The following is a 27,836-nucleotide window of genomic DNA, read 5'->3' on the forward strand; positions in this document are numbered from 1 at the left end:
CTCCAAAGCACCAAAGAGTGAGAGCTGGGAGGCTCCAGGTGCTTGGAGAAGCTGAGCCTGCACTCCCAGGGCTCTTGTGCCTGAGCTGAACCATTCCATGCTCGTTGGGTGGATGGCAGGGACTTCCCCTTGAGAGGTGCTTGATGCAGCTCCAACGTTTAGACATCAGAAAAAAAAAAAAAAAAGGAAAAAAAAAAAGAAAGAAAGAGTGAAGAAAACAAGTTGTTCCAGCAGCCGGGAGAGGCTGGCACTGCTGCAGGTAGGCTGCCAGAGCAGTGGCAGCACCAGACCTGCCTCCTGCACAGCTCGGGCACTGCTGACTGGGGGAAAGTTTTGCAATCACCATAAGAAGGAAATCCAAGGATCCAAGGTTTAAGAGCCATGTGGTGAGGTGCTCCACTTGTGGGAGCAGGCTGTGTCACAGCTTTGCAGCTTTGGCTGTGACGCTGCGCTGGCTCCGAGCCTGGAGCCCGGGGCATGGGAGAGAACCAGCCTGACACCACTCTGACACAAAGTAAGTGACTGCTCTGTCCCTCCTCCCTGCTCCCTTCCATTTGCTGGTTACCTCGGTTGTTTGTTCAGTTGTGAGCTCCCAGTGCAGCCTTTCTGCACATCTCGTTGTCACTAAACTTGAAAAGCTTTAAAGTACAATTCTGCAAATTCAATTATTTTCATTTTTTTTAAGGAAAAGTGCTGTCACTCCCATCGGGAGCAGTGTATTTTATCCCTCCATAGAAAAACTATCCATTACCCCTAATTCATTAATTAAATCTTTTATCATTTTTCTTGCTTAACTTTAAATACCACTGGTGTCAATGACTCACTGGTTTGCCAAAGTTCAGATTCTCATAGAGTCGTTATGGAAAATGTGATTGCTCGATTAGGTGTAAGAGAAGTGTTTCTACAATTTAACATTTTCTATGAGTTTCAGGTAGATTATCAGTCTGGCACCACAAATAAAATTTTATATTTAAAATTTGAAATATTGAAAAGAAAACCATGTCACTGATTGACATACTCTTTATTTACCAGAGTCAGATGTTTCACAAAGTTAATCATCAGCAAAATACATATAAATAATGTATTTGCTTTAGAGAACTCTGTCTTTCAGCTCCTATCCTATAAAGACTGGGGTAAGTCTGACTTCACCATGCTTTAATTATCTATAGCTTAGTTTTGAAACATTTTTTTAAATTTAGAAGCTGCTGAAGGTGGTCTGAGGTAGCTTAGGTCCCTTTAGAAATTTCATATGGGGCTTAGTCTGAAATATACAAGCTTGCTTTTCACAGTCCCCTCCTACTGGAGTAGGATTTGGAACTGAAATTTACAAAAATCAAGTTAGAGTCCTTATGAGGCTTTATATCTTTTTATGAGACATTAGTGCCTATTTTCAGTGCTTAGGAGGAACTTCTAGGGGATTGTTGGGTTTCTAAGCTTGTTGTCCTTTCTGGCATAGGTGGGCATTTCCCAGGGAACTCAGGTAACCCTGGGCATCTTGCTTGGGAGAGAGGAACTCCTCAGAGGAACCCAGTGATGTTTGTGGGGCTTCCTGGGACCCTGCCTCATCCCCACAACCCCGGTGTCAAAAATCCCCCATGACACTTAGGTGGGCTCCACTCGGGTCAGTTGGCCTCAAGGGCCTGCAGGAGGGAAACCTGGGAAGGTCTCATGTGGCTGAAACAGTGTGGCATGTTTGAGATTCCAGTGTCTTGAGGGGAAAATGTTACAGGCCAATTTCTTGATATACTCTATACTCTTTTAGTATATATGCATATGTGTATATAGGAGCTAACTGGTTGATTTTGGTACTGTTGCACCAGTTTTCCAACAGACAAACTTGGAATTTTTTTTTTCAAACTTATTATCATTCCAGATGTCTCAGTATTAGGTGCTTTCCCCTGATCAGCTTAATCTACACAAGCCAACATAGCTGACTCCTTGAATCAGAGCTAACTTTTAAACTTAAAACTTTATCAGTCTTATTAAAATATCTACATTTATCATCTGTCCTGCAGGAACTTGTGAAGGCTTGTAGGCTTACAGATAGTCATTATTTGTTTCTTTTAATTGGTGCTCTCTTTCCCCTTAATATATCTTTATCTCTCCTACTGCTCACCCTATTTTCTCTTCTGTCATCATTTGTGGTCTGATTCTACAAAGATTTATCCAATAAATAATGTTATTCATTCAAATGCTGACAGAATGGTAGTGTTCACTGAGAAAATCCTCAGAAATATAATAGCAGAAGCCTACTGGATCACACCAAAGGTCCATTTATTCTGGAACAGTGATCAAAAATGCATATCTCAGAAAGGATTGTCTCAAGTGTGGTGAAGATGTTTTTCTGACCAACTGTCCCAGCCTCCAGCTGCCTGGGGACTTTCCTTTTCCACAGAGATTTCTAAAAATCTTCAGTGAGTTACCTATAACTTTTCCATCTGTTTAAGAAATTCCTGGAGCCTTTTAGAAAGCAGGTGTCAAAAATCAGGTGCATCAGTCCTTAATTAGTTGCAGTAGTAGTTACTTTGAGAACTCTTTAATGAGTGTTCAAAAATGAGAAAAGATTGAATGTGCAGATATCTCAAGCAGTGTCTCACCACTGAGTATGTCTGAAAAACTTTGGAACATGCAATTCTTATGCCAATAATAGTTAAACATAGCAATATTTTTCAAACAGGAAGACCTGGAGAAGGAAAACCATGGACAGACCAATCACTGCTGGCCAGCTTAAAGAAAAATCCCTGTTCCAGGACAGTGACGGCAGTGCAGCTCCTGCCAAGACTCTGTGCCATAACTGTTCAAAGCTAAAGGTATAGAAGAGCCCTCACCACATATTTTCTCTGGAACACTGAATTTTCATTTGAAGTCCTATCAAAATTCAGTCAGTTATGTATGGCACTGTTTGGTGCTATATGTGGTAGGAAAAATGACCTGGGCTGCGTCCATAGCGGGATGGAAGGGATTTGGACAGCAGGGGAGGGAGAGGTTCTGCCATGCCCTGCTGAAACTCTACCTGCAGAGCTGCCTCCAGCTCTGGGGCCCCAGCACAGGAAGGACAGGGAGCTGCTGGAGCCAGCCCAGAGGAGGGACACAGAGGGAAAGGCTGGAGAATTGAGGCTGGAGAGGAGAAGGCTCAGGGCTGACCTCCTTGTGGCCCTCCAGTACCTGAAGGAGCCAACAAGGAAGATGAAGAGAGAATATTGACAGGGGGGAATGGCTTCAAACTGACAGAGAGTGGGTTTAGATGGGATATTAGGGAGAAATTCTTCATTTGAGGGTGGTGAGGCCCTGGCACAGGCTGCCCACAGAATCTATGGATGCCCCATCCCTGGAAGAGTCCAAGGCCAGGTTGGATGGGGCTCTGAGCTACCTGGTCTGGTAGAAGGTGTCTCTGCCCATGGCAGGGGATGATCTTTAAGATGATCTAAAGTTCTAAAGGTGATCTAAAGATGATGTTAAAGATGAGATCTAAAGATGACCTTTAAGATCCCTTCCAACCCAAACCATTCTTATTCTGTGGTTGTGATTCCAAGCATACAGAAGTTAAATATGCTCAGAAGTAGAAAAATGAGGTCATATTTTGCTAACAATTCATTTAGAGGTGTGCTATAGTCACAGTGGTAGTTGCAGATATATTTTTTTATTAATGTGTTTTAGAACAGGAGAAGGAGAGGTAATAAGATATAAGTACCAGATATGAGTATGAAATATGAATACCAGAAATAAGCAACAAGTTTTTCCTAAGGAAGGAAACAGCTGAACCAATGTACTAGAAAGTTAGAAGATGCACACCATCAATATCAATATTCCTTTTCTTTGAAGTAGCAGAGGTTTTGGAGGCCACCCTGAAAAAGAAAGTAAAATCTGTTTTAATGATAACAATAGGCAGGTTCTCACAGAGAATTAGAAAGCAAAGCATAGGATTTTTGTGCTTCTTGACTGGGTTGCTCAGGCATCCAGCTGTAAAGCAAAAACTGTTACTTTGCAAACTTAATTATTTTCTCTCTTCAGATATTTCTTGGAGCTCTAGCTTTTTCCTTTTTTGCCAAAGGATTGTCTGGAAGCTACATGAAGAGCATGTCCAGTCAAATTGAAAGGAGATTTGAAATCTCATCATCAATTGTTGGCATTATTGATGGCAGCTTTGAGATAGGTATATGTACTTCAAAAGTGGATCAGTGCTTCTTAGTACTCTTTCACTCCCAAAAACCCTATTTTTTTGTGCTTGCTCTCTCTCCTGTTGATGCAGGTAACTTGATGGTGATGGTGTTGGTGAGCTACCTTGGACCAAGAGTTCATAGGCCAAAAATAATTGCTGTTGGGTGTCTCATCATGTCTGTAGGAGCTTTTTTGTCAGTGATGCCTCAGTTCCTAATGGGACGGTAAATATGGAGACTTTTCATGTTGTGCACTAATTGAACCTGATCATACAAAGTGGTTTTTAAAGCATACATCTGAGTTAAAAGCCTGGCAGCAGTAGTTTCTTCCAGCTATTCTGACAGGAAAATGGGCAGATTTTTAAATATTGGCTTTCTGATTTCCTCTCTGAAAGTTTACCTCTTGCTACAGGTAAGCAGGAGAGAAACCTCAGATTTCTACAGAACTTATGCATAACTAAGGATAAATTGGATTGAATTTTTCACCTAGGATAAATATAAATATAAATATAAATATAAATATATTTTTTAAACTGTGTTTCCTTTTTTATATTTAAGTGAACTGTAATTAGATCTTGGTGGAAAAGGTTTCTTTCTTCATGGTGGCTATTCATGATAAGCTCTTTAAAATGCTGAAGATTTTAATCTAAACTTGGGAAGAATTAAATGTCTAAATACCCCATTCACATTTAAGCTATAACACATAATTGTCAGATGTAGGTCCTACCTTTCCAATCCTTTGGCATCCTTGCATCTGTCAGAAAGGTAAGAAAGAGGTGCCATTATGGAAAAACACAGATGTGTATGAACTCTCACTCTGTCCTGCAGTCTAAAGAATGATCTGTGGGAGCAGATTTGTTGCTCTTTATTTCAGGAAAATATTGGGGTTAGAATCATCAGAACATTTGAGAATGGTATGGAGATACCCATTTGATTTTAAGTAAAGCACTGGGAATGGGCCTCCGCCGCACTTTGTGTGTGTGAGACAGGAATGAACACACGTGAACAGGGCTCAGACACGCTTCCTGCAGAGCAAAGTCCTTCATGTGTCAGTTGTATTTCACACAGTTGTTTTCCAGTTACAATTATGAAAGGATAACTGTTAGTGTGGACAACTCCTCCACGAGTGTGTCAGCTTGCTCCCCAGGGTCTGAGGGCCCTCCAGCCACAGATGCTACAGAAACACTCAGCACAGTGATAAATGACGGTAAGATAAAGCTCTGATGCTGGATTCCCTTCAGCTTGTCCCTGTTGTGAACCCTTTTTTACTGGAAAGAAGTAAAACCCCTGCTAGAAACCATGATGCATAAAAACCCACCCTATAATCCCCATATTTTATCTTATTTTACTGCTGCTGTAAAGCATTGACAGAATTATGTTCACAGAAATATAAACGTTTATGGCCTGCAGGATGTGAGAAAACAACAAATTCCTATCTGTGGCTTTTTGTGTTGGTGGGGAACCTCCTACGTGGAATTGGGGAAGCACCAATTATGCCTCTGGGAGTTTCATATATTGATGATTTTTCTAAAGAAGAAAACTCAGCATTTTACATAGGTAATGTACAAATGAGCCATTTTTATGCTAGACATTCTGTTCTTTAACATTTCTATAGTCAAGCAAATACTCAACAAAAAAATTATCTGGGTAACTTTGAGCTGTACAGAGACAAAAAACCCCAAGCAGTGCAAAAGAGGTCTCATATTTATTTTCTAGGGATAACTCCAGGATGGCCTTTTTGCTTTCCCAGAGGAGTATCTGTGATGAAGAGAAGCATAATCAAATACTCATTTCCCCAAAGTACGAAGTCATATCTGTCTTATCTGGCATATCAACTTCAGTACCACATCTTCAGAGAACCAAATTCTTCCTGATCACTATTTCACAGATAAGGGAATGATCCTTAATATGAGGATCTCTAATGAAGTCACAATTAACTACAGCAATGTGAATGTGTTTCAGGAGCTCTTACCTGGCTTTTTGAATTTCACATTTCACTTCCAGTTGAAAGCTTTTTAAAGCCACTCATTGCTGAAGGATAAACAACACCTTGCCAGGGTGTTGTAACAAATCCTTTCTAATTGGGGTTTTGATCTTGTTTTGACTGCACATGACCTATTGCCCAAGACAGAGAGACTTACACCCAAGCTAATTAATTTGTTGGCAAACTGATTTATTAGCATGGGATGTTTGTGTGGCCTGAAGTCAAGTTGGTGAAACTGAGCTGGTCAGAAAGACATTAAGACACAGTTTCAGGAAGAGCTCAGCATGTGATGCTACAGGGTAAGGCCATAGCCAATGTCTTCATTTGGGAATGAGGAAATCTGAAGGTTGAATAAAATGGAAACATTGTGTCAAAAACAAGCATTCCACTCAGCAGTCATACAAAATATTTGTAATCTCCCCTGAGCTTCTGATTAAAGGTATTTTAAAAAGTTTAGCTGAATTTTTTCTTGTCAGAATTTAATGTGGAAGAGATTGAGACAGGTTGGGGACTGCTGGGCAAATGGGATCAAAAAGATAAAGTAAACATGGATTCAACCAAAATGGAAATTAATTTACGGCAGAGAAATAAAAGATTTAGTTACCAGTTTATTAAAATATTTCATTTTTACTTTCAGAATAGCAGTTTTCAGTCACTTTTGGTGGACTGAACCACTTTATAAAAAAAGTGGAAGTTAAAACAATGTTTTCTATAGAACAGGACTTTCTTTTCTTGGCTCACTTTAATTATTTTCTGTATCTTATTTTTCGTCATCTGGCTGAATCAATTAATAATCAGTATTCTTTTAAAGCACAAACATAAAAAAAAAGTCCTATTATAAAAAGGTCAGTCAAGCCTTGCTGATGAATTTTGAGCATTAATCTCATTGTTTTACCTTAAACAAGAAATCTCAGCTTTGTCTCTCCTTTTTTCTTTGTGCTTTAATATTTTGTTGAGTAAGAACATAAGTTATTTTGAGGCAGAGGCAGCATTTTCTTTACAGAATGAACTGAAATAATTTTGGTAGAGTTGTGGTGACAGCAATAATACTAGAGTTGCCATGGGAAGAACAGAAAATTTAGCATATTTGTTAAGATGTAACAATTTATTACAAAAGTTCTGGGTGATAAACTGAGCAATCACAACATTCAGAAGAGAGTTTGCAAAACCAACACTCTGAGGAGGAAAATCTCTGCAGTAGAACACAATAGGATTTACAAAGCACAGTGCTGGATGTGGGCAAGATCTTACAGGCATTTGGTAAAGAATTCCTTCTTTTCCAATCGAATTATTCCTTCTGCAACTTCAAGGTGTCAGTTCTGCACTGGAATTCAGGAATCCAAATGACTGAGTTGTAGTTTGGTCCTGTTACCTGCTCACAACTAAATTTCAACAGAGCAACACAAAGTGGCGAGGGAGTGTGAGAACCTATGATTGAATTATTTAGACGATATTTTATTTTATTTTTTGTTGATTACTTGTCGTGGTAACCAAAATCAAATTGTTCTTTATTTACACATCAGGTCAGCAAAATGCAGTGTGGGTTTCTGGCAGCCTTCATGTGCTCCTAGGGGCATCCCAGCCTCTGATCTCCACCCCAGCTGTGGTCAGGGCAGCTCGCACCTCAGGACATTCTGCAATGCCCTGCTCCTTCCTCTCTCATTTCCTTACCCTCAGAGAGGAAGGCTTGCCTTGCCATGCAGTTTTTTGCTGTCTTACTTCTCCTGCAGGCCTGGTGAGATCCTCAGGCATGTTTGGGCCAACGCTGGGCTTCCTGCTGGGCTCCTTCTGTGCCAGCCTCTGGGTTGACGTCGACGTCGTGGACATCGGTGAGGGACCATGACCACCACTGTGGGGTGGCACATCAAGCCAGAAGGTGTCTGGGTGTAGGAACCCCCATGCCAAAAAGCACCTTCCCAGCTCACTGTCCCAAAAACAGGGGCTCTCTAGAGAGTTTTTCCTGCTCAAAAATTGAGGGTTTAAAATCAGGCGTTGTAGCACGGTTGGAATAGCCCTTGAAAAACCCCCACTGTTTTTTTTTTAATGCATGTACACACACTTGTTACACCCTTGCTATGCAGCTGACAACAAATGATTGGTTGAATAAAAGGTCATGCCCCTGTTGAGGGAACAGTGAAAGGCTCATGGATACTTTCAACACTTAGCAAAAAGTATGTTCTCTTAAAAAGCATGCAGCAAAGATTCATCTCTAAACTCATCCTGTTGTTCAAATCACTTAAAAGTCTCTAATCCCAGGGAAAAATTGAGGAAATTTGGAGAAAAACTGTAGAGTTTGGGGATGGAGAAGGAGGGCACTCTGGGAAATTGAGAAAGGGAAGGGTTGGTGGTTTTTTTTTGTTGTTTTTTTGGTTTTTTTTGTGGTAAAGATCCTTTTGCTCATTCCCCCAGAGAGTATTGGAGGATTGTGGCAAGGAAATGCCACCATGGGCCTGAAGGTATACATCTATTTTTGACTGCATGGGACTGATTCCCTTCCAGGGATGAGTCATTTACAACTTAGGAAACACAGAGAAGCTCTGGCTTCCCCGTCCCTGGAAGTGTCCAAGGCCAGGTGGGATGGGGCTCTGAGCAACTTGGGATAGTGGAAGGTATCCCTGCCCAAAGCAGGGAGGTTGGAGTGAGGTGATCTTAATGGTTTCTTCCAACATAAACTATTTTATGATTCTATGATTTAAAACAAACTGTATTTAAATTCTTAATATGGGACATTGATAACCTCTGTTCTGGTTTTTTGATTATGTATATGAGGATATAGAGTAATGTATAATAATCTGCATATTATTTACCCTATTCGCTCTGCATAATATTTACCCTATTTTCATGTCTTTCTGTATTTTATAGATGCCATCAGCATAAATCCTAAGGACAGCCGCTGGGTTGGTGCCTGGTGGCTTGGATTGCTTATCTGTGGAGCTGTCAACTTCATTGCTTCATTGCCTTTCTGGTTTTTGCCCTATTCCTTACCAAAGGAAGGAGAGAATGAAAACTGGAAGATTAGTCACTTGTCTGTTCAAGGAGAGCCCTGTAAAATAGAACCCCCAGCTCAGCCACAATTAAAGTTCTCAGAGGCAGTAAAAGGTGAAATATTATTGCCCAAATATTTGCATATTAGTTCTGTCTCATGGATTCATTGTGAGCTGAGCATGGACTCACACAACCTTCAGCAAAATGCAGGTTTCTGCAGTGCAAACTATGGGCAAAAATGTCTTCAGTTTGTGCTATTATAATTACATGCTAAGGGTGAGTTTCAGTCCTCCTCTGATGTCAGACAGCTGAGAAAAAGCTGTGCTGTTTTTCTGAGCACCAGAGATGCTCAGTTGGTAGTTGTGAGGTGATGTATGACAGCTACAATCCCATGATTATGAAGAGAGAGTGGGGAAAACATCCCATCCCTCCTTGATGAGCAATCCATAGTGGGCCAGCTAGGATTGGCAAGTGTTTGGGAAGGAAACTGAGGCAAATGTTTGGGAAGGAAACATGGAGCTCATTATGACTACATTAGATGTTGGAGACTCCCTGGATTTCAGCTCAGGGAAGCTGAATTCATCCCACATAGTAACCACCAGATCCAACCATCCATTGCTTTTATTTTTATATTTTTATTATTAGACCCAAGGTTTTGTTTGTATATATGTGCACACCTACAACAGATGTGTTTTAGGCAGTTGTGCCAAGAGCCAGACTACAGTCTAAATGCAGATGTTTATGTTCACTATGTTTTAATGGATTTTAATATTCTAACCAAGGGTCCCAGGAATGATTCCAGCCTTTTTTTGGGGCCAGGTGCTTCTGATTTCTAAACATCACCCTCTTGTGGGGTCCTTGTGTGGTTGGTGAAGGCTCCTGCCTTGGGAACCACATTTTACTCTTGGTGGAGGGTGTTGATGCTCTGTGCAGGCATTGAGGAGGTGTGCTGTGAGTGAGGAGCCCTGTGCCACACACATAATAATATAATAAAATAATCCAGGATGCTAATTCCCAGCTCAGCATCCTCTGTGCTGCTCCTCCTTTCACACCAGGCACGTGTTGGTAATGAGAACTCTCACCTGAGCAACCAGGTGCTGTGATAAGCACAGAATTATAACCTGCGAGGCAGCCAGCAATTAAATCCAAGTTAATTTCACTATCTAAAGGATGCCAAAACAACTCCTCTCTGCGTTTAGCAGGGTGTGCAGTATTTGCTCTCCATTGCAGATTTCTTGCCAGCACTCAGGAAGCTGTTTGGAAATCCAATTTTTGTGGTGTTCATCTTCCTCACCATTCTGCAGTACAACTCCCTTGTTGGGATAATAACCTATGAGACAAAGTTTATGGAGCAGCAATTTAATGTGTCAGTGGCAAAAGCCATCTTCTTAATTGGTAGGTACCTGACTTCTCAAATTCCAGTGTCGAAAAGGAAGCTTTTATTTATTATCTTGCATTCTGTTTTAGAAGGAGTTTATGTGAACTTTTTTTGGTTAAAAAGAAAGCATGTAGTGCTTTCCTAATTTTCTTACTGTATTTTGAAAATGGATGTTAATTTTAGTGTTAATTTTCCTAGTGCTCCTAATTCACTGAGCTAGAGGATTATTAAAACTGGGTGGAAGGTTTTTCATAGTGAGATTTAGGCTGTGTCTGTTTTCATGAGTAAAAACCACACATCAGACATCAGCTGCAACTTAGTAAAAACTAATAGAAAAGAAATTTTAAAATGTTTAATGAAATATGTGATTTTTTTTCTTTTCAGAGTAACATATTGGTATAAATCTTCTTTCCTTTTGATTACAAATCCAAATTTTATAAGCAATAAGAAACCAAAATATAAAAGTTTGAGTCACTTCCTTAATTTCAAGGCTGTTTTTCTATTTGCCAGTTCCTTCAGAAATAAGTACTTAATAGTGTCCTACAAAAAAAGACCGCTGAATTATATTAATCTTACAGTGATTGATATGGTCTCATAATCTGAAAGGAAAACCAGGCTATGTGAGGTCATTGTAGAACTGATATTGAATTACTTTAATCTGAAGACATAATGCCTTAGTCAGCCTCAAATGTGGGGAGAACTTTCTTTTTCCTATCTTTTTTTTCCTGAGTGCTTAGAAAATTTGGCAGAAATGACCAAGAAAACTAATCAACAGTAAAAGCAGAGAAAGGCAAACCCCTGCCAGTAACACCTTGTCAAACCTCTTTGTTTAGCAAGTAAGGGCTGGTGTTTGTGAAATACTGAACAGATTAAATCTAAATGCAAATAATCTCATTATTCACTCTCAGGTCAAAATGGAATCCAGTGCAGAACCAGATGTAACTTCCTTTTATGTTCCATTTTGGAGACTTTTTTGTAGCTTTCATAAAGTTTTATGTTTTATTTCATATGAAGTGTGTATGAGCTAAGAAATTTACTCCAGCTTCTAACAGGCACCTGTACAGGTTTTTTTATATCTACATACAAACAATATAGCACAAATTATTATTGAACTTTCTAAAGTCATAATATGATTTGCAAAGAAAATGGGGATGTTAAATTACCAGAAGATAATATAGAACCTCAAAGAATCAGCCCAAAAATAGGTATCTGATACCTATTTATTCTAGAAATAGAATGAAATATATCTATTTATTTTAGAAATGTAGAGCCAGTGCAAGTGAGAGCAGTTAACATTTTTTTTACTGTCTCTTTGCAGGTGTGATACTTCTACCTGTCACAATCCTGGGCATGTTTCTAGGAGGCTTCCTGATCAAGAAATTCAAGCTTCACATAACTGAAATGGCCAAGTTTGCCTGCATCACCTTCATAGTGGCATATTTGGTGAACCTCCTGTACTTCACGTGCAGCTGTGAGGTGCTGCAGGTGGCCGGGCTGACAGCGCCCTACTCTGGGTTTGTACCCCTCACCTCGGGCTGCCAGGGTCAGTTGTCACAGCTGCTGCTTTGGGGGGATGCACAGGAAAAAATCCAAGGTTTTGAGACACAATTGTCAGCCTGAAGTCATGCCTAAAGCTGGGGATGGGGAAAATATACCAATTTCATTTTTTGAATTTGTTTAAACCGAACATTTCTTTTTCCCTAAATTTTCTTTTTCCTAAATTTATCTGTTTCTGACAATATACCTACATATTCTGGCAAATTGCTTAAAAAGATGACATTTATTACAGGCAAATTGAATTTCTATATTCTATTTCAAAGCTTTAGTTTAAGGTATTGTGGGAAATGTAGGACTCTTGTATAATTGACTCATATGATTAAGTAGAAGTCTGTTATTGTTTACATTATATATATATTTTTATAGATTCTATAAAATATTAAGTACATGCTTTTAATTTTTTTTCTTTTTTTGGTTTATTCTTTACATTATATATTTTTATAGATTTTATAAACAAATAAGTATATACTTTTTGATTGGTGTTTTTTGGGTTTTTTGCTTTTTTTGTTTCCATTTCTTAGCATTTGTGATTGGTTACAGTTCAGGTGTTTTATATTTTTTTTGTTATTCAGGTCAAATTAAATTTCTTTCTTCTATTTCAAAGCTTCAATTTAAGGTGTTGTGGGAAATGTAGGACTCTTGTATAATTGACTAATATGATTATGTAGAAGTTGTTTTTTGTTTACATTATATGAAAATAAATAAATATGCTATAGAAATATAATCTATATATGTTTATAGATTTTATGACCTGGTTGAGTGCAACATCTGATGCCACAGACTGAATTAAAAAAAAGCATCAACAGCCTGAGAGAATATATATATAAAGAGCATTTAGAGTTTCTCCAGGAGAACTGAGCCTGGAGAATTTGGCACATGCCAGAGGTGTTTCTGGTTAAGTGACCCACTTAGTTTTTTACCTATTTAACAATTTGTATTTTGAAGACAAGCAACAGCCTAATGAGGGCTAAATCCCACAGTGATCTTCCCTTCTAAGAGACTTAGGGGAAATGTAGCCTACATAATGTGTGCTCTTGGCTGAGGGAAGGGAGAAGGAGGAAAAAAAGTCAAATGTTGAACATTTTTACCTTACAATTGACCTCACAGCAAGGATGATTTGTAGCTGGTATGCTCCTAACATTTTCTTTCTGGAAAGTGAGCACTGCTGACATGTGCTCAGAGTGTCCTGGTACCGTGACCTGGAACCAGTGAAAAAAATGTCAATTGCTGTTTTGCTTTTATTTTTTTCTGTACTTTCACACCCTACGTCTATCACCTGGATATGGTATGATACCCTGCTGCTGAGGAAATGATGGTTTTTCCTTGGGCCATGTAGAATCTCTATTCTAGGTATGATTTTCTTTTTCTTAGGGTGAGCTTTCAAATGCAAAATTAATGCCACATATTCCCACCCAGCCTTTTCATTTCCATGCCTTTTCAGTGGCAATCCATAGAAATGTTATTGCTTGATGAAAAATCCCAAGAGAACTTTATTTTAGCTGAAATCACCTTAGTGTCGATATGACAACTTCACAGTGGAGATACCTGTTTATTTTGATTAATTCACTTTCTCCATGTTTTTCCTGCCTACTCCTTAATATATATAATTTTTTAAATATATAATTCCACTAAATAATTCCTTAATTTCCTCCTGTTGTCCTCCAGAATGAAGCACCTTTCCTCCAGCAAGCACATCTACGTGGCCAGCTGTAATGCTGAGTGCAGCTGCAAGCTGGACCAGTGGGACCCTGTCTGCGGGGACGATGGCATCACATACATGACAGCCTGCTTTGCAGGGTGCAAATCATCATCTGGGACAGGGAAAAATATGGTAAATATCCAGGGGATAGATGACTCTGCAATAGGACAAGGAGCAAGGGTTCTGAGTTAAAAGAGGGGGGCTTTAGACTAGATATAGGGAAGATATTTTTATCAGCAGCAAAGCCATTTCCTGCAATTCAAATAATCCTGCCTGAGCAAGACTGTTAAAAACACCATGCTTGCAGAAGAGTGTGAAAATGCTTGTATCTTCTGGCAGAAGCAGAATTGTCTTCACTGACAATACTGAAAAAGACAAGCAGCATTATCAGGCTTGTATTTAAACATCCCATCAATATTGTCTGGCTTCACTTCAGGAAAATTTGCCTCCAAACCCATGTGTCCTGCTGACTTCAAAGCCCATTATCAATCCAAATGCTGTTTAAGCACATAATGACCTATGTGCATGATGCATATTTGGTCCACACCTCTATTTTTTCTTGTTGTTGTTACACATATTCTTCATGGGATACCTGAGCAGAATGGCTGGATAGCAGTTCACATCTGATTTTTTTAGCTTTGACCCACTTTAAACCCACACAGAGCACCTTGTGTTTCAGCAGTGGCATGGCTGAAACTAGAACTCCATCTGCTTTGTGTCTCTGGAGCAGCTCAGAGAGGCTGGAGCATATCAGTGACCTGGCCATCAGTCTGCAGAGATGATTACAGAGGATTTTTCAGCATCAACAACAGCCTGGCTGGTGTGGGGAGTGAAAAATCTAGCTAATTAAATAGTTGTTTATTGATGCTGAATTCTGAATATATAAATTCTTCTTCTCATCTTCTCTTTTCAGGTGTTTCACAACTGCAGCTGTGTGGAAGGACAAGGGCTCGGGCTTGGCAATTCCTCTGCAGTTTTGGGACAATGCCAAAGAGAAAGCTGTGCCAAAGCCTTTCCCTATTTTTTAGCATTACAGACTGCATGTGCATTTATTTTAGCCTTAGGAGGCACTCCTACGTACATGATTATGTTTAGGTGAAATACATTACCTTACCTTGACCATAAAGCTTGGGGAAAGAGAAACAGAAAATGCTACCTACTATTTCATTCCTGCTGTGAGGAATGGCATGTGGATCAAATTGTGCCCCTGAGGATTTATTTACCTGTGCTCTGAAATCCAACTCCTTTCAGAGGCAGAGCAAAATATCTGTCCAGAAATTTAATTCTCGTTTGATACTTTGGAGTGGATACTTTGGTGATGAAAGGGGGGGCATTATGCTGATCCTGAATGCTGGGTTTCAATTCCAGTGATAGGGATGTTTTTACCAGAGCATTGGACTTGAAATGAGATGCATTGCTAAGCCATAGCCAGTGCTGTTCACATTACTCAGAGAAAAACAGGTACCTTTGTTAAGCCTTGTGGCCTCACAATATCTTCTGTGTTGGGAGAAGTCTGATACTCACATTTTTTTGGTCAGCTGATAGGCACAGAATTATAGCAGGAATATTTTTTAAAATTTTCATTCCTTCAGTTGGAAAGCATTTTACATTCAGAAGAAAAGACAATGTTTTGTCACATGAAAGTGTCTTTCTCCTCCTGCTCATGGGTGAATCACAATGTCACTGTACATGACTAAATAACTTGGCTAAGCTGCTGATTTCCTGTAGTGCTGAGTTCCTTCTAAGTGCAGGGCACACCTGGGTTATGGACAGGTGTGCATAAAAATTGTTGGCCAGTTTTCAGAGCCCTAATTTGTGTGGTGAGAAGCCTTGGGTGGTGCTGCTGAAGAGACAGCACGGTGTACAAACTGCAGAGCAGGGCAGGCTGGGCACAGCCAGGCTCCCTCCCGCCCCTGTGCCAGCTCAGTGCTCCCCCCTGGGTTTTGTCAATTCTCCAGCTCACCTGATGGACACAGGCTGCTTTCCACTGGTAGCAATGAGATGTTTTTACAGCCAGGTCACTCACATTTGCTGTCTCTCTGTCAAATGCTCGAGGCAGAGGTGGTTAAGTCAACAAGGACTGCACACCCTTGTTCCCTCTGGTCATCACTGCACAGTGAATAAAGGCGGGCTTGAGCCTAATTTATGGGCCTGAACTGCCTTCTTTTGGTGGGTTCACTTTCATATCCCTGTGCATCATCTCCCAGAAGTATTCACAACCTGAACTTTGGCTCAAGATGAGTTTCTGTAGATTCTTGCATTTATTTCAGTGGACATTGTTGTGTGGAAGGAGACTCTACAGTGAATTTTAACTTGGTGGGTGTTTTCAGTCAGGGTTTCAGGGGGCTGTGCTGGGTAAGCCACAGCACTGCTGCAGTGAGGCAAGGGCAGGTGTTCTCAGCATGGCTGCAGATCCATTTCTCTGCTCCTCAACACTCTTTTTGTTTCTTTTCCAGATCTGTTTCGCCGGACCTGAAATCCTTTGCTGTTGGGATAGAAGCTTTGGGTGGTAGAGTACTAGGTAAGATTGAATTTCTTTGGGGTTTTCAAGTGGGTAGACAAAGAAGCCAAAGAGGTAGACCAGAGGTAGCCATTGCAGTGCCATTGCTCCAGAGAAAAACAAAAGAAATTTTCCAAAATTGTTCTTTGTAAGCAGACTATACATTTCAAAATGTTTGGAGGAGCTTACTACATATTTCCTGCTATTTACATATGATGATTACCTGGTATTTACATATTATTATTATGTATTCACATATTATGATTATCTCTTCAGATTTTTTCTCTACACTGAAAATAAATGAGACAAAGGAAGGAAATTTCATTTTACTTTTGACTTTCTCTTTTTTTTATTGTGGACACAAGTACCTGAGCTTGATCAGTCTGCATAGTCCTAACACCCATCCTCCCTTTTGCTGACCATTATTCCCTTAAAGTTCCCATGTACTTTGCCAATTTTTTTTTGTTTCTTGAGTTTATCTGCAATAAAGAATCATTTAATTATTCAGATACATAATCTGCCCTGCCTCAAATGAACCTCTCCTCATCTTCTCTTGTTTGCTGATTTTGAAAACTCTGCCTTTCAGGAAAGCCCAAGCAGTCATTTATTTGGATCTCTTTTTCAATGTCCATATTTTGCAGAGAATCAATCTTCTACTTTTATAGGACACTTAACTTCAGAAAATTGCATAATCTCCCTCATACTGATGCTATTAAAACATAATTGTCTGTCTAAAAGAAATTCTTCCAGTACTACATAAATAATACACTTATTACCCAGTTTCTGTGGAGCAAGTGCTTAATTTCATCCCTTTGCACTGCACTAATCCCCTTTTAACAGCAAGACCTGAATATAGACATCAATATACATAAATATTCATATGTCATGGCATGTAATTCCACACCAGGGATTGCAAACGAAGTGTTGGTTATATTATTTCTTTAAACAAAGGAAGTTAAACTTCTAATAAAAATACCATTAAAGGGAAATGCTAATGTTTCCCTTGCTGTATATTATTAAGCTATTGTTTTAAGTTCATTGTTTCAACTCCCTTTAAGTACTTTTACTTAAGTAAATCTTGTCATCTCAAAGCTGGAACTGGATGTTTAGTCCCATTCTATACAGGCATAATTAAAAAACCTGGAGATTGACTTCCTCATTTCTTTACAAGATGTTAAATAAGGGGATCTCCATGTTTGAGATCATGTAATGAGAATTTTCTTTGCAGGAGGACTCCCAGCCCCTATTTATTTTGGTGCCTTGATAGATGAGACCTGCTTGAAATGGGGGACAAAAAGCTGTGGGGGATCAGGGTCCTGCAGAGTGTACGACACAAAAGAGTTCAGGTAATCCTCTTTGGGGTTTGGCCATCTGGGAGCAGTAACCAGGGTGGACTTTCCTCATGCCTGCTGTCTGATTAGGGTCTGACAGCACCACTCTTTCTTACTAGACCTTAATAGGTAAATAAACCAAATAATTTTTATTCAGTCTGACATCTAAAATTGCAGGGTACTGCCTGAAGTCATTAGAATTGGTTCTTTGGTTGTAGTCTGCACTGAATAATGAAATAAATGCACTGAGTAACTCTGTGACACTTTGGCTTTGTGGGGTGCTGAAAAACTGTGGAATGTGTGTAGCTCTGCAGATTCTCTCCCTCATCCCTCATTTATTTCCTTCTTATTGTATAAGAAATCTCACAAAATCCCCTTGGAGGGAGGATAGAAGTGACTGGGGAGCTGTGGCCAGGAGCACTGACTGTGCTGGGGAAGGACAGGGACAACAGGCAAAAAGGCCCAGCAGGTGCAGCTCCTCTTGTCAGCCCTAAAATAGAGTCTGCTGGATGGCAGCACACTCCAGACATTTCTGCTGTGAGTCTGAGACCTGATTAGAGCCTGTCTGGGGCTAAATATCACAAGGTCGTTTACTTTCTGCCTGTTGTTTCTTATTTTCAAATGTGAAGCAATACCTAGCTGAGAATAGATGGTTTTGTCAAACTGCTCTTTATATCCTACTTGGTTCCATACAGAATTGGAAAGTTTTATTAATATAAATGCATTTTGTCCCTTTTATTTCCCCAGGAATGTATATCTTGGCCTCATTGCAGGACTACGGGCAGGATGCTGTCTCTTGTACATAGTACTCTCTGTTTTAATTATCAAACGCTTCAAACCAGATGGCAAAGAGATGACAGATATTAAAAATGCAGAAAGATCCACCAGCAAAGAACCAGAAACTGCCAACAAGAGAGAAATTCTTCCTGGTTCAAGAACCTCAGAGGAGAGCGAGGAAACTTATATGTAAAAAACCCCAAGGTCTTTTGTAACTTCGTCTGTGCTCCTGTTTTTCTGAGCACAAAAGGGGTCTAATTAGACTTCAACAAGTAGTTTACATTTTGGGAGTTCAAAAAAGTGTCTTTGATCATTGGCTTTTATTTGCTTTACCCTATCTTCTTCCTTTCCTCATCTGAAACAACAATAAGGGGAAAAGGTGTTCAAAATTTTGGGGAACTCTCCCTTCCTCTTGCTCTCAGTCCCTCTCTAGACCAACAGTAGGACAAGCCAAAATTTTGCAATTTTGTCATAAATTTGATTATGATTGAAAAATTAAGAAGAAGAAATCCACAATAAGCTGCTTTGAGATTTTTCACTGACTTTATTTTCAAGTCCTCTTGCTCTGTATTTAGTCCTACAGCTCTACATGGACAATCAAGTTTCACTTGGCCTTCTCTGATGGCCTTTCGTGAGCTGAGCTCGTTGTTCCAGGCTTGGTCCCCTGAGCCATGGCCAGGTGAGACCCCAGGGCTGTCACTGAGCACCCTCAGAACTCAAACTGCACTGCAGCTCTGGGGTTTGGCTTGAAAAACAGTCAAAGTGGAGAGGAAATGAAGAAAGTGTGTATTCATTTTTGCAGCACATCTCAGTAATGTGTTTGAGAAAGATTACTCTGAACTGATGCAATAAAATGATAGGTGTTAAGGTTTGTTTGATTTGGGGTTTTTTTTGGTGTTTGTGTGGAGGGAAGGGAGGGCATTTTTATCCAAAGGACCGCTGTATTTGTACCACATATATATAAATTTCCTTCCTTGTTTAAGGAGCCTTCAGTAAACTTTGAAACATTGAATACTTGAAAATTCACAGCTTTCCACAGGCAGCCTTGTCCAGATAAAAGCTTTATTAAAGGACGATCCCAACAGTTATTAAAAGAGGAAAGAAATCTCTAAAAATATTATTAGTGTGATTTTTTTTGTTGACAGCTCTCAGGAAGTACCTTTGCAATAGGATCAAACCTACTTAGGAAGATCACTATAGATTTTGTCTCCATCACCACACACATTTTGTGGTGATGCTGACAATTTTGCTTTATTTTCTTCTTCCTGCAGTGCTGTACAGAAACCTAAATCTAGGAAACAAAATTTCTTTCCAAATTTTAAACTTGCTTAGGATATGGAATAGAGACAATGGACATAAAGAAAATCTACCGCACTTTAGCTGAGAAAGGAGCAGATCAGAGGGCTAAAGAGATTGTTTGTATTAAATGATTTTCTGACCTTTCTTCTACCATCTGCCCCAGATGGGATGGGGAAAGGGTCGGATACTCACTGAAAGGAAGCTCCTCACATCCTGGCCTTTGGGGGTGGATTTGATTGCATTCTATTGCTTAAAGACAATGAGCAGCACATGTTTTTTCCATTTACAGCTCTGATTATAAACTGATTATAAATTCTGATAATAAACTTCTCTAATACAGAAGATATCAGTAGTACATCTAGGTCTGGAAATTATTAAAGAAAAATCCAAGTTCCAGAAACCTCAGGAACTGTACACGGAGAAAATAATGGTGTGTCATTCTCCTTCTGTAAGGAGAATTTTAACATTAAATAAATGCCCTGGCAGCTCTAGAAACACTCCTGATCTACGCCAGACACAGAGTCAGTCAGGTGACTCATACTAACATCATTTCCCTTTACTTTTGTTGTTTGGGTATTTATTTCTGTACACTGGGTTGTTTTTGGTGTTTTTTTTAATATTATAGGGTGTTTTTTGATGGGAGCATCTTGATTTTCCCATGTTTTAGCAAAGGTGCTTTGATAATTGATGTCAGACTGGAAATGAAATTCTGGTCTGATGATTCATGCCCAGACATTTACCCCAGATGAAACTTAGTAAAGCGAGGTTTTTCAAACAAATAAGAATTAACATCATTCAGAAAGTAGAAGTTTGATCAAGGTTACAGCTTGTATTTCAACAACCAGCTAGTACAGAACATGAAAAAATTAAAGAGGTGATCAACCAAGTGGGATTTTTGCAAAAGTTTTTTATCTCCTTGCTTCTCACACCAGAGAAGAAGTAGACACTCTCCCTTCTAATTCCTCCTGCTCCAAAGGCCAGCCTGAGAGGCAGAGGGGGCCCTGGAGCTCTGGTTTCATTGCAAAATCACATTACTGACTCTGTGATTAAAACTGGCATCCTGAGCCCCATCACTGGGAAAATCCTCCAGGAAAGAAGAAAAACCTGTTGTTTTCCAAGTTCATAAGAGTAATTGTTAACCAAGAAAGCCATTTTGGAGGCAAATTTACAACTCTTCCAAGGCAGGCGTGCTTTCAAATAGAGACTACAAACATACAGTTTAGAGATCCTTATATAGAAATCATGGTAAATCCAGTGAAATCAAAATAAACAAATAAAAAAGGCAGTGAGTTTTCATCAGACTGTGGGAGATTTAAGGGCATGAGCCTTGTGTTTACCCAACTCTTCCTTGAGGATATCAAAAAGCTCTTTAATGGCATTTTCAAAGTCCTTCTGCCAGAATAACTACACAAGACAGGAGACAGCTCAGTTATCTGGCATTTCTTTGCTTTTAAATATACAATTGAGCAGACAGAATGACCTCTGACTACCTGGTTTTGTGATGTTTTTTAGCTCTTTACCAAAAAAAAAAAAAAAAAAAAAAGAAAAAAAAAAAGAAAAAACCAGAAAACCCAGCATCCCTAAACCCACAGTTTTCTATATGCATTAGGATCATGTACTCTACAAAAACCAAGCCCTCCTATGGATTTTGTGTCCCTATTATCAACAACTCCTGTCTATCCTGGCACTAAAATAAATTGGGAATAAAGTACTAGTTGTTGTAGAATAAACAGAAAATACTTCAGGCTGTCAACTGAAATTTAAAGCATTCAAAATGTTTTTCTAACATAGGTAACATTAGATTTAGTCTACCAGTTTTCACTGTGGAGTATATTGCCATTTTGCCTTCCTCAAGTTTGAAATATGCTGAAAGTTTTTTCCAGCTGAAACTCTTAATAAAGATCTGAAAAATATAACTCTTTTTCCAGTGTTAATTTCTATTTAATTAATGTATTTATTCTGAAGTACCTAAACACAGTTCAAGCTGAGGATTTTTTTGCAATGGGACTAAGTGCTGGGTTTTTTTTTTTTTAGTTAGGAGTTCTAAACATGCTGTAATGTGATTACCACTTTTAGTGAAAAACTAAGCAAGTCTTGATTGAGAATATCAGAAAGCAACAGGTCAATTAATGAGTAATTGTATATATATAATTGAATTTGAATTGAATATATTGTATATATTTATAATTGAACTTTATAAAGAGTAATTGACCTTTAATAAGATATTGTTACAGGAGAAATACAGGTCTTTACAAAATATTCTGTTGGAATCCTTGAGATTTGCTCAGAAAAACAAATTGCATTTTGCAGGAAAAAAACCCTGGGAAGTATTATATGAAATTCTTATTATAGATCTGCATCTTAAACCAGAGATATTCTGAGGCAGTGACTGTCAAACCTAAATAATTCCTCTCCTCAGCTGTGTCTCACTATGAGCCGTTTCTATAAAATGCAGCATTTCCTTCTCTGAAGTCAGCAGGCAGGAAATAATCAGAAGAGCTTCACGTTTCGCAGAAGGAAATATTGCTGTCAAATAAATGAGTGCTCTTGTTATCTGCAAAAGCCATAAATTACTCTATCTCACTGAAATGCATATTTATTTTAATATAATCTTATCACTGCAACACTGATGTTCCATATTATTAACTCTAAAATTAGTATTACATGGGTCACATCATCACAGACTTAGCTGACAAGATCAATGAAACTTGAGATATTATTCCTCTACTAATAACAGGTTAAAGTAATTAGAATAATAATAATAATGACAATATTATGATCTGAAATAGCTCAGAGGTCCTGCCAGGTTTTCTGTATCGATTCCTTCAACATTTTTCTTAAAGCAACAGGTACATGTGTCACAAACCATCTCCTAAACATAACACATAAATAGATTATTATATAAAATGTTATTCTTCACAAGGAAGGAATCACAAGATTATAATGGCCAAGTAGAAGATTAAACTAGACATATATGATATTTTAATATATATCTAAAATAATATATATAATATTTATAGCATATGTACCATAATAAATACAATAAACCTAAATAAATATAAAATATACAATGATAAAATAATCATCATATAATAGATAACTGTTACATATTTCTAATTAATATAAGTAAATATAGATATTATATTAAGATATTATGATACATGTATAATATTATAGAGATATATATAATGTTATCTATAAATATTATATAATATATATTTGTATTATATACATTTATATATTCTAATTGTTATTAAAATTATTATATATTATATACTTCTATAATATATATAATGTATATTATACTTATTATTAAATATTCATTATTATCAATACAATAATAATATAACAATACATATAATTATTTTTCATTTATAACATATATAATGATTTTTATAATAATCATACAATAATACATAATAGTATAATATAATTGTAATAGCTATATTATTATATATAATAATATAATATATAATATATAATATATATAAATATTACATATCATATACAATGTTGATATAACATTGTATATATTATTATATAATGTGATAGATAATATTTTTATGTATGTTATACTATTTATTCGGTATAATACCTATTGTATTATATAGTACAATATTATACGGGTATAATAAAGTACTACAATATTAGAATTAGATTTTATATATTATTAATATAATTAGTATAGCTATCCAAAATATAATATATTATTCTATAATTATTACACGATTATGATATTTTTATAATATTACTTATTAAGATATCAGCTAATATATTCCTATTTAATATATATAATACATTCTATATATTCTATATAATAATATATGTTATAATATAGAGTATCTATATATTATATGTTAAAAATTATATTTCATATATATAATATTATATGTAATATTATTACATTAAAATATATCTGATTATATTAGATATTATATATTTTATTTATCAGTAATTACTATAATAATAAATACACAATTAATAATAATATAATGTATAATATATGCGATATTTAATAATTATATATACAAAATTATATAACACATATAATAATAATTTATATTCATAATAGATATTGTAATAATTATAATAATTATATAATAGGAGAATATAATTTAAATAAATATATTCATTACATATAGTGCAATACTACTAATATATATTATATATAGTTTATAGAAAATATATCTGTAACATTGTATATAATAGTATATACTAATAATATATTAATATAATACTATTTTCTATATAAATATTTTATTATTTATTCTTTTATTATTTATACTTTTATTACATATGTGTACTATAGTATATATTTAATTTTATGTATTATAATAATATAATATATAATTATAAATTTAATATATAATAATATATTAAATATATTATTCTATTATGATTCTATAGTTAATATTTATATAATATGAATATAATTGTTATAATGATATTATTATATATTATAATATTAAGTTAATATTATTATTATAAGTATTATCACATATATTAGACATTTAAATTATTTTGAATATATTATTATATAATATTTATTATATATGATATATAATATGTATAATATACATATAATTATATTATACATAATTATTTTATCTTATATATTATTTTTATTTATAATATAATTATATCTTATATATTACAAGTGTAATAATTATATATTAGTATACAATTTAAAAATACTATAAAATTATATATTAATTTTAGAATATAGTTATATACATTATGTATTATATATAAGAGTATATATATAACAATATTATAATTTAATAATTATAATTATGAATAAGTTATAATTGCCTGAAGATTTATAAGTAATTGTAATATATATGATATATAATACATTTTATATTTTAGCTACATATATAAGTATTATATATATGATATATATAATTTAATAATAATGGATATGATAATTTTTATAATATAATTAATATAATAGCTATATCATAATATATAATAATATATTATTATTTTATTTATTTTTATATAAGATATTAAATTTAGTATTACATATCATATATATCATAGATCTATAACATTTCATATATGTAATATTTTGCCAAATATAATTTCAGTATCTCATTTGGAGAATGGCTCATCAGGGTACCCCCTTTGCAGAGTGTAACACGTGAGCACACAAATAAAATTGCAAATGAAGAGAAGAATTTAGGAGACAGAAAATTTTCCCATCAATGACTATAAGGGTGGATCTGCATCTTAAAAATATGATAATGAGTTTAGAGGAAGGTTTTCATTTTTAGGTGTTTTAGGTGTCCTATTTTAGGTAATTTGGATAACGATTTTGAATTTAAAATCATTAGTACTCAGAAGTCTGAAAAAAATCTAGTACCAGGCTAACTGAATAAATATTTCTTAAAAAAAATCAGGACACCCCCCCCAAAACATTTTAACTTTCATTTTCAGGGTGTTTTTGGGGACTAATTTCAGAGCAAGCACACAAACAAGTCCAACCTTCCTGAAGATAAGGAATGTTTGCCAATCCCTGACTGTTCCAATCTCATATTTGCTGTAGCCTTCCAAGATCTGCCCTTCTTTTGGTTGGAAAAATGGCTGGATCATAAAATTATTAAGGAATATATGAGGAGATTTACACTGCAGCCAAAGGTGTGCTCAGAGCTGGGTGAGCTGGCCCTGCTGAGCCCAGCTCCACCTGCTGCACATCCTGGGAAGTGATGGCACAAAAACCAAACCCTGTGCTGGAAAGGCAAAGGCGTGTTCATAACTCCTGTTATTGGAAGCTAAAGGAATCAAAGCAAACTTCAGCTCCAGAACTGATCTCTCCAGGCAAAGTTCTTCTTTGGTCAAGAAATGAAAGGGTGGGAGCTTCAGATAAAATAATGTTTCTAAAATACTTATGAGCTATGTATAGTACAATTTTTCAGACACGCAAAGCTCACTCAGAATAAATATTAATATAATATTTAATATAAAATATTTTTCAATTATTATATTATAGATAGGACTAAGATTATAATATTATATATAGTTATAGATAAAATATTATAACAATGATAATATTTTTAGTAAATAATTTTAATATTAATATAATAATTATATCATTTTATATGATATTAAATATAATATTTAATATTGATCTATAGAATATCAATCATTATTAATAAATCACATAACATCCTGATTTTTGAAGCTCATGTCAGATAATTCAAATGCTTATGTAATATAGAATTCTTATATATTTTATTTATTGTTATATTCTATATATTTATATAGTGTTATAATATTATATATTAGAAATATTATATACAAATACTTTGTTATAATATTATATATTATAAATTACATATATGTTATATGTTTTATAATTTTTATATATATATAATTGCTTATGTAAAATAGAAATGCTTTTGTAATATCTAATTGTCATATATGTTATATATTGTTATATATTTATATATTGTTATTATATTATTTATTATAAATTATTATATATAAACATTTTTATAATATTATATAAATTATATATTAAAATGTTTATATATTGTCATAATTTTTATATGTTTTATAATTTTTATATATACATATAATTGTTTACATAAAATATAAATGGTTATGTAACATATAATTCTTATATAGTTCATATATTGCAATATTGTTATATATTTATATATTCTTATAATATTGTATGTTTAAATTCTTTCATTTATGTAAATACTTTGTTTTAATGTTATATGTTATAAATTATATATATAATGTTTATATATTGTTATAATTGTTATATGTTTTATGATTGTTATATATACATATAATTGCTTATGTAAAATATAAATGGTTATGTAATATATAATTGTTTAACATTTATATGTTGTTATACTGTTATATATTTATATATTATAATATAATATATTATAAAATATTATATGTATAAATACTTTGTTAAAATATTGTATATTATAAATTATATATCTATGTTTATATTTATATATTGTTATAATTGTTATATATTTTATAATTTTTACACATACAGATAATTTTTTAGCTACTATATAAAAGTTTGTGTAATATATAATTGCTATTTCCAGCTCAGTTTTTCTCTCTTCTCTGACTCCATACTGTTGATGGAGACCTCAGACCTAAAGATACAAATGGAAAGTTTGGTGGAAATACCATGATTTCCACTTCTGTGGTTTTTTGTTTTTTTTTTTAATATATATTCCAGAAGACATCCTCTGAGATAAAAGCTGAGGAGCAGAAAGGAACACAAATAGTTGATGATGATCACTGCAGAGGGTAAGTGGCAGCAATTTAGAAAGAAATGATCCCAAGCAGAGCAGTAATTCCTTCCCAGGGTTTTCCCTTCAAGCTGCAGTGTGCAGGAGCTCACTCCAGCACCAACACAAACAACCCTGCAGTCCCTACCCAGAGGTTCTCTTTTTTTGAATCAGCTGGCCTGGATTATTTGCAGATTTTCATTGTTAATACCAAACTTTGGGTTAATTTAGTCTCGTTGCTGTAATCAGTATTTCTAGTCCTTTTTCCTTGCTCTCTTAATTTGGCTTTCAAAATAACACCTGAGAGCTGATCAGTCTTGCAGAGACTGCCCACGTGTGCTCTCTGCACTGTTTTGATAACTGTTTGCACCATTTCATCTCTTTTTAGAATAATTTAGGTGACACATTTTGATTTTGATTTTTGGCCCATCCATACCTCCTTACGTACGTGCTGCCACATCAGTTTTCTGCAGTTCCACATTTGTTGAAATGTTCAGTTCTCCCAAACCTTTTAAGGATCAACAGGAGTGTATTTGTTCAATAAATTGCCTGCTGTTTCTTTCCATGCCAATATTGACATTTTTTGCAAGTTCAAATTGACTGCTAAGTGCATCCCATCAGTGTCATTAATATAGAGATAAAAAACTGACCCAAAACGAGGTTTTCCAGCCCTACTAATGCTCGGGTGACCTTAAGAAGTAGCTGTTGAATTCCTATATCCCTGGAGGATTTGTCAAACAGGGCAGGAATGAGGGCATTTGTGAGACCTGGATGGCAAAAGCATTTCTTGCTCTCCATAATGCTTCTTTTTAACCAACTCAATGCATTCCTGAAGTCAAGGAAAACAACAAACAACTTTAAATCCTGTGTATTAAAATGAGGATTAAAAAAAGACTGGTGGGTT

General features: G+C 35.8%; 1 protein-coding gene across 1 annotated transcript; it reads left to right on the forward strand.

Annotated features, from left to right (window-relative positions):
• Positions 1–240: 240 nt before the first annotated feature.
• Positions 241–19,235, forward strand: LOC139587669 (solute carrier organic anion transporter family member 1C1-like). The gene is made up of 15 exons (XM_071422068.1): positions 241–514; positions 2,678–2,810; positions 4,012–4,153; positions 4,250–4,382; positions 5,237–5,364; positions 5,568–5,714; positions 7,872–7,970; positions 9,004–9,240; positions 10,357–10,521; positions 11,823–12,018; positions 13,727–13,892; positions 14,674–14,855; positions 16,217–16,281; positions 17,489–17,606; positions 18,339–19,235. Exons 2-15 carry the CDS (start codon positions 2,700–2,702, stop codon positions 18,559–18,561), a joined length of 2,112 nt encoding a protein of 703 aa, XP_071278169.1. The 5' UTR covers positions 241–514; positions 2,678–2,699; the 3' UTR covers positions 18,562–19,235.
• The last annotated feature ends 8,601 nt before the right edge of the window (positions 19,236–27,836 follow it).

This window comes from Agelaius tricolor, unplaced genomic scaffold, assembly GCF_023055355.1.
Source record: "Agelaius tricolor isolate 1412-34295 unplaced genomic scaffold, bAgeTri1.0.p SCAF_3, whole genome shotgun sequence".
NCBI lineage: Eukaryota > Metazoa > Chordata > Aves > Passeriformes > Icteridae > Agelaius > Agelaius tricolor.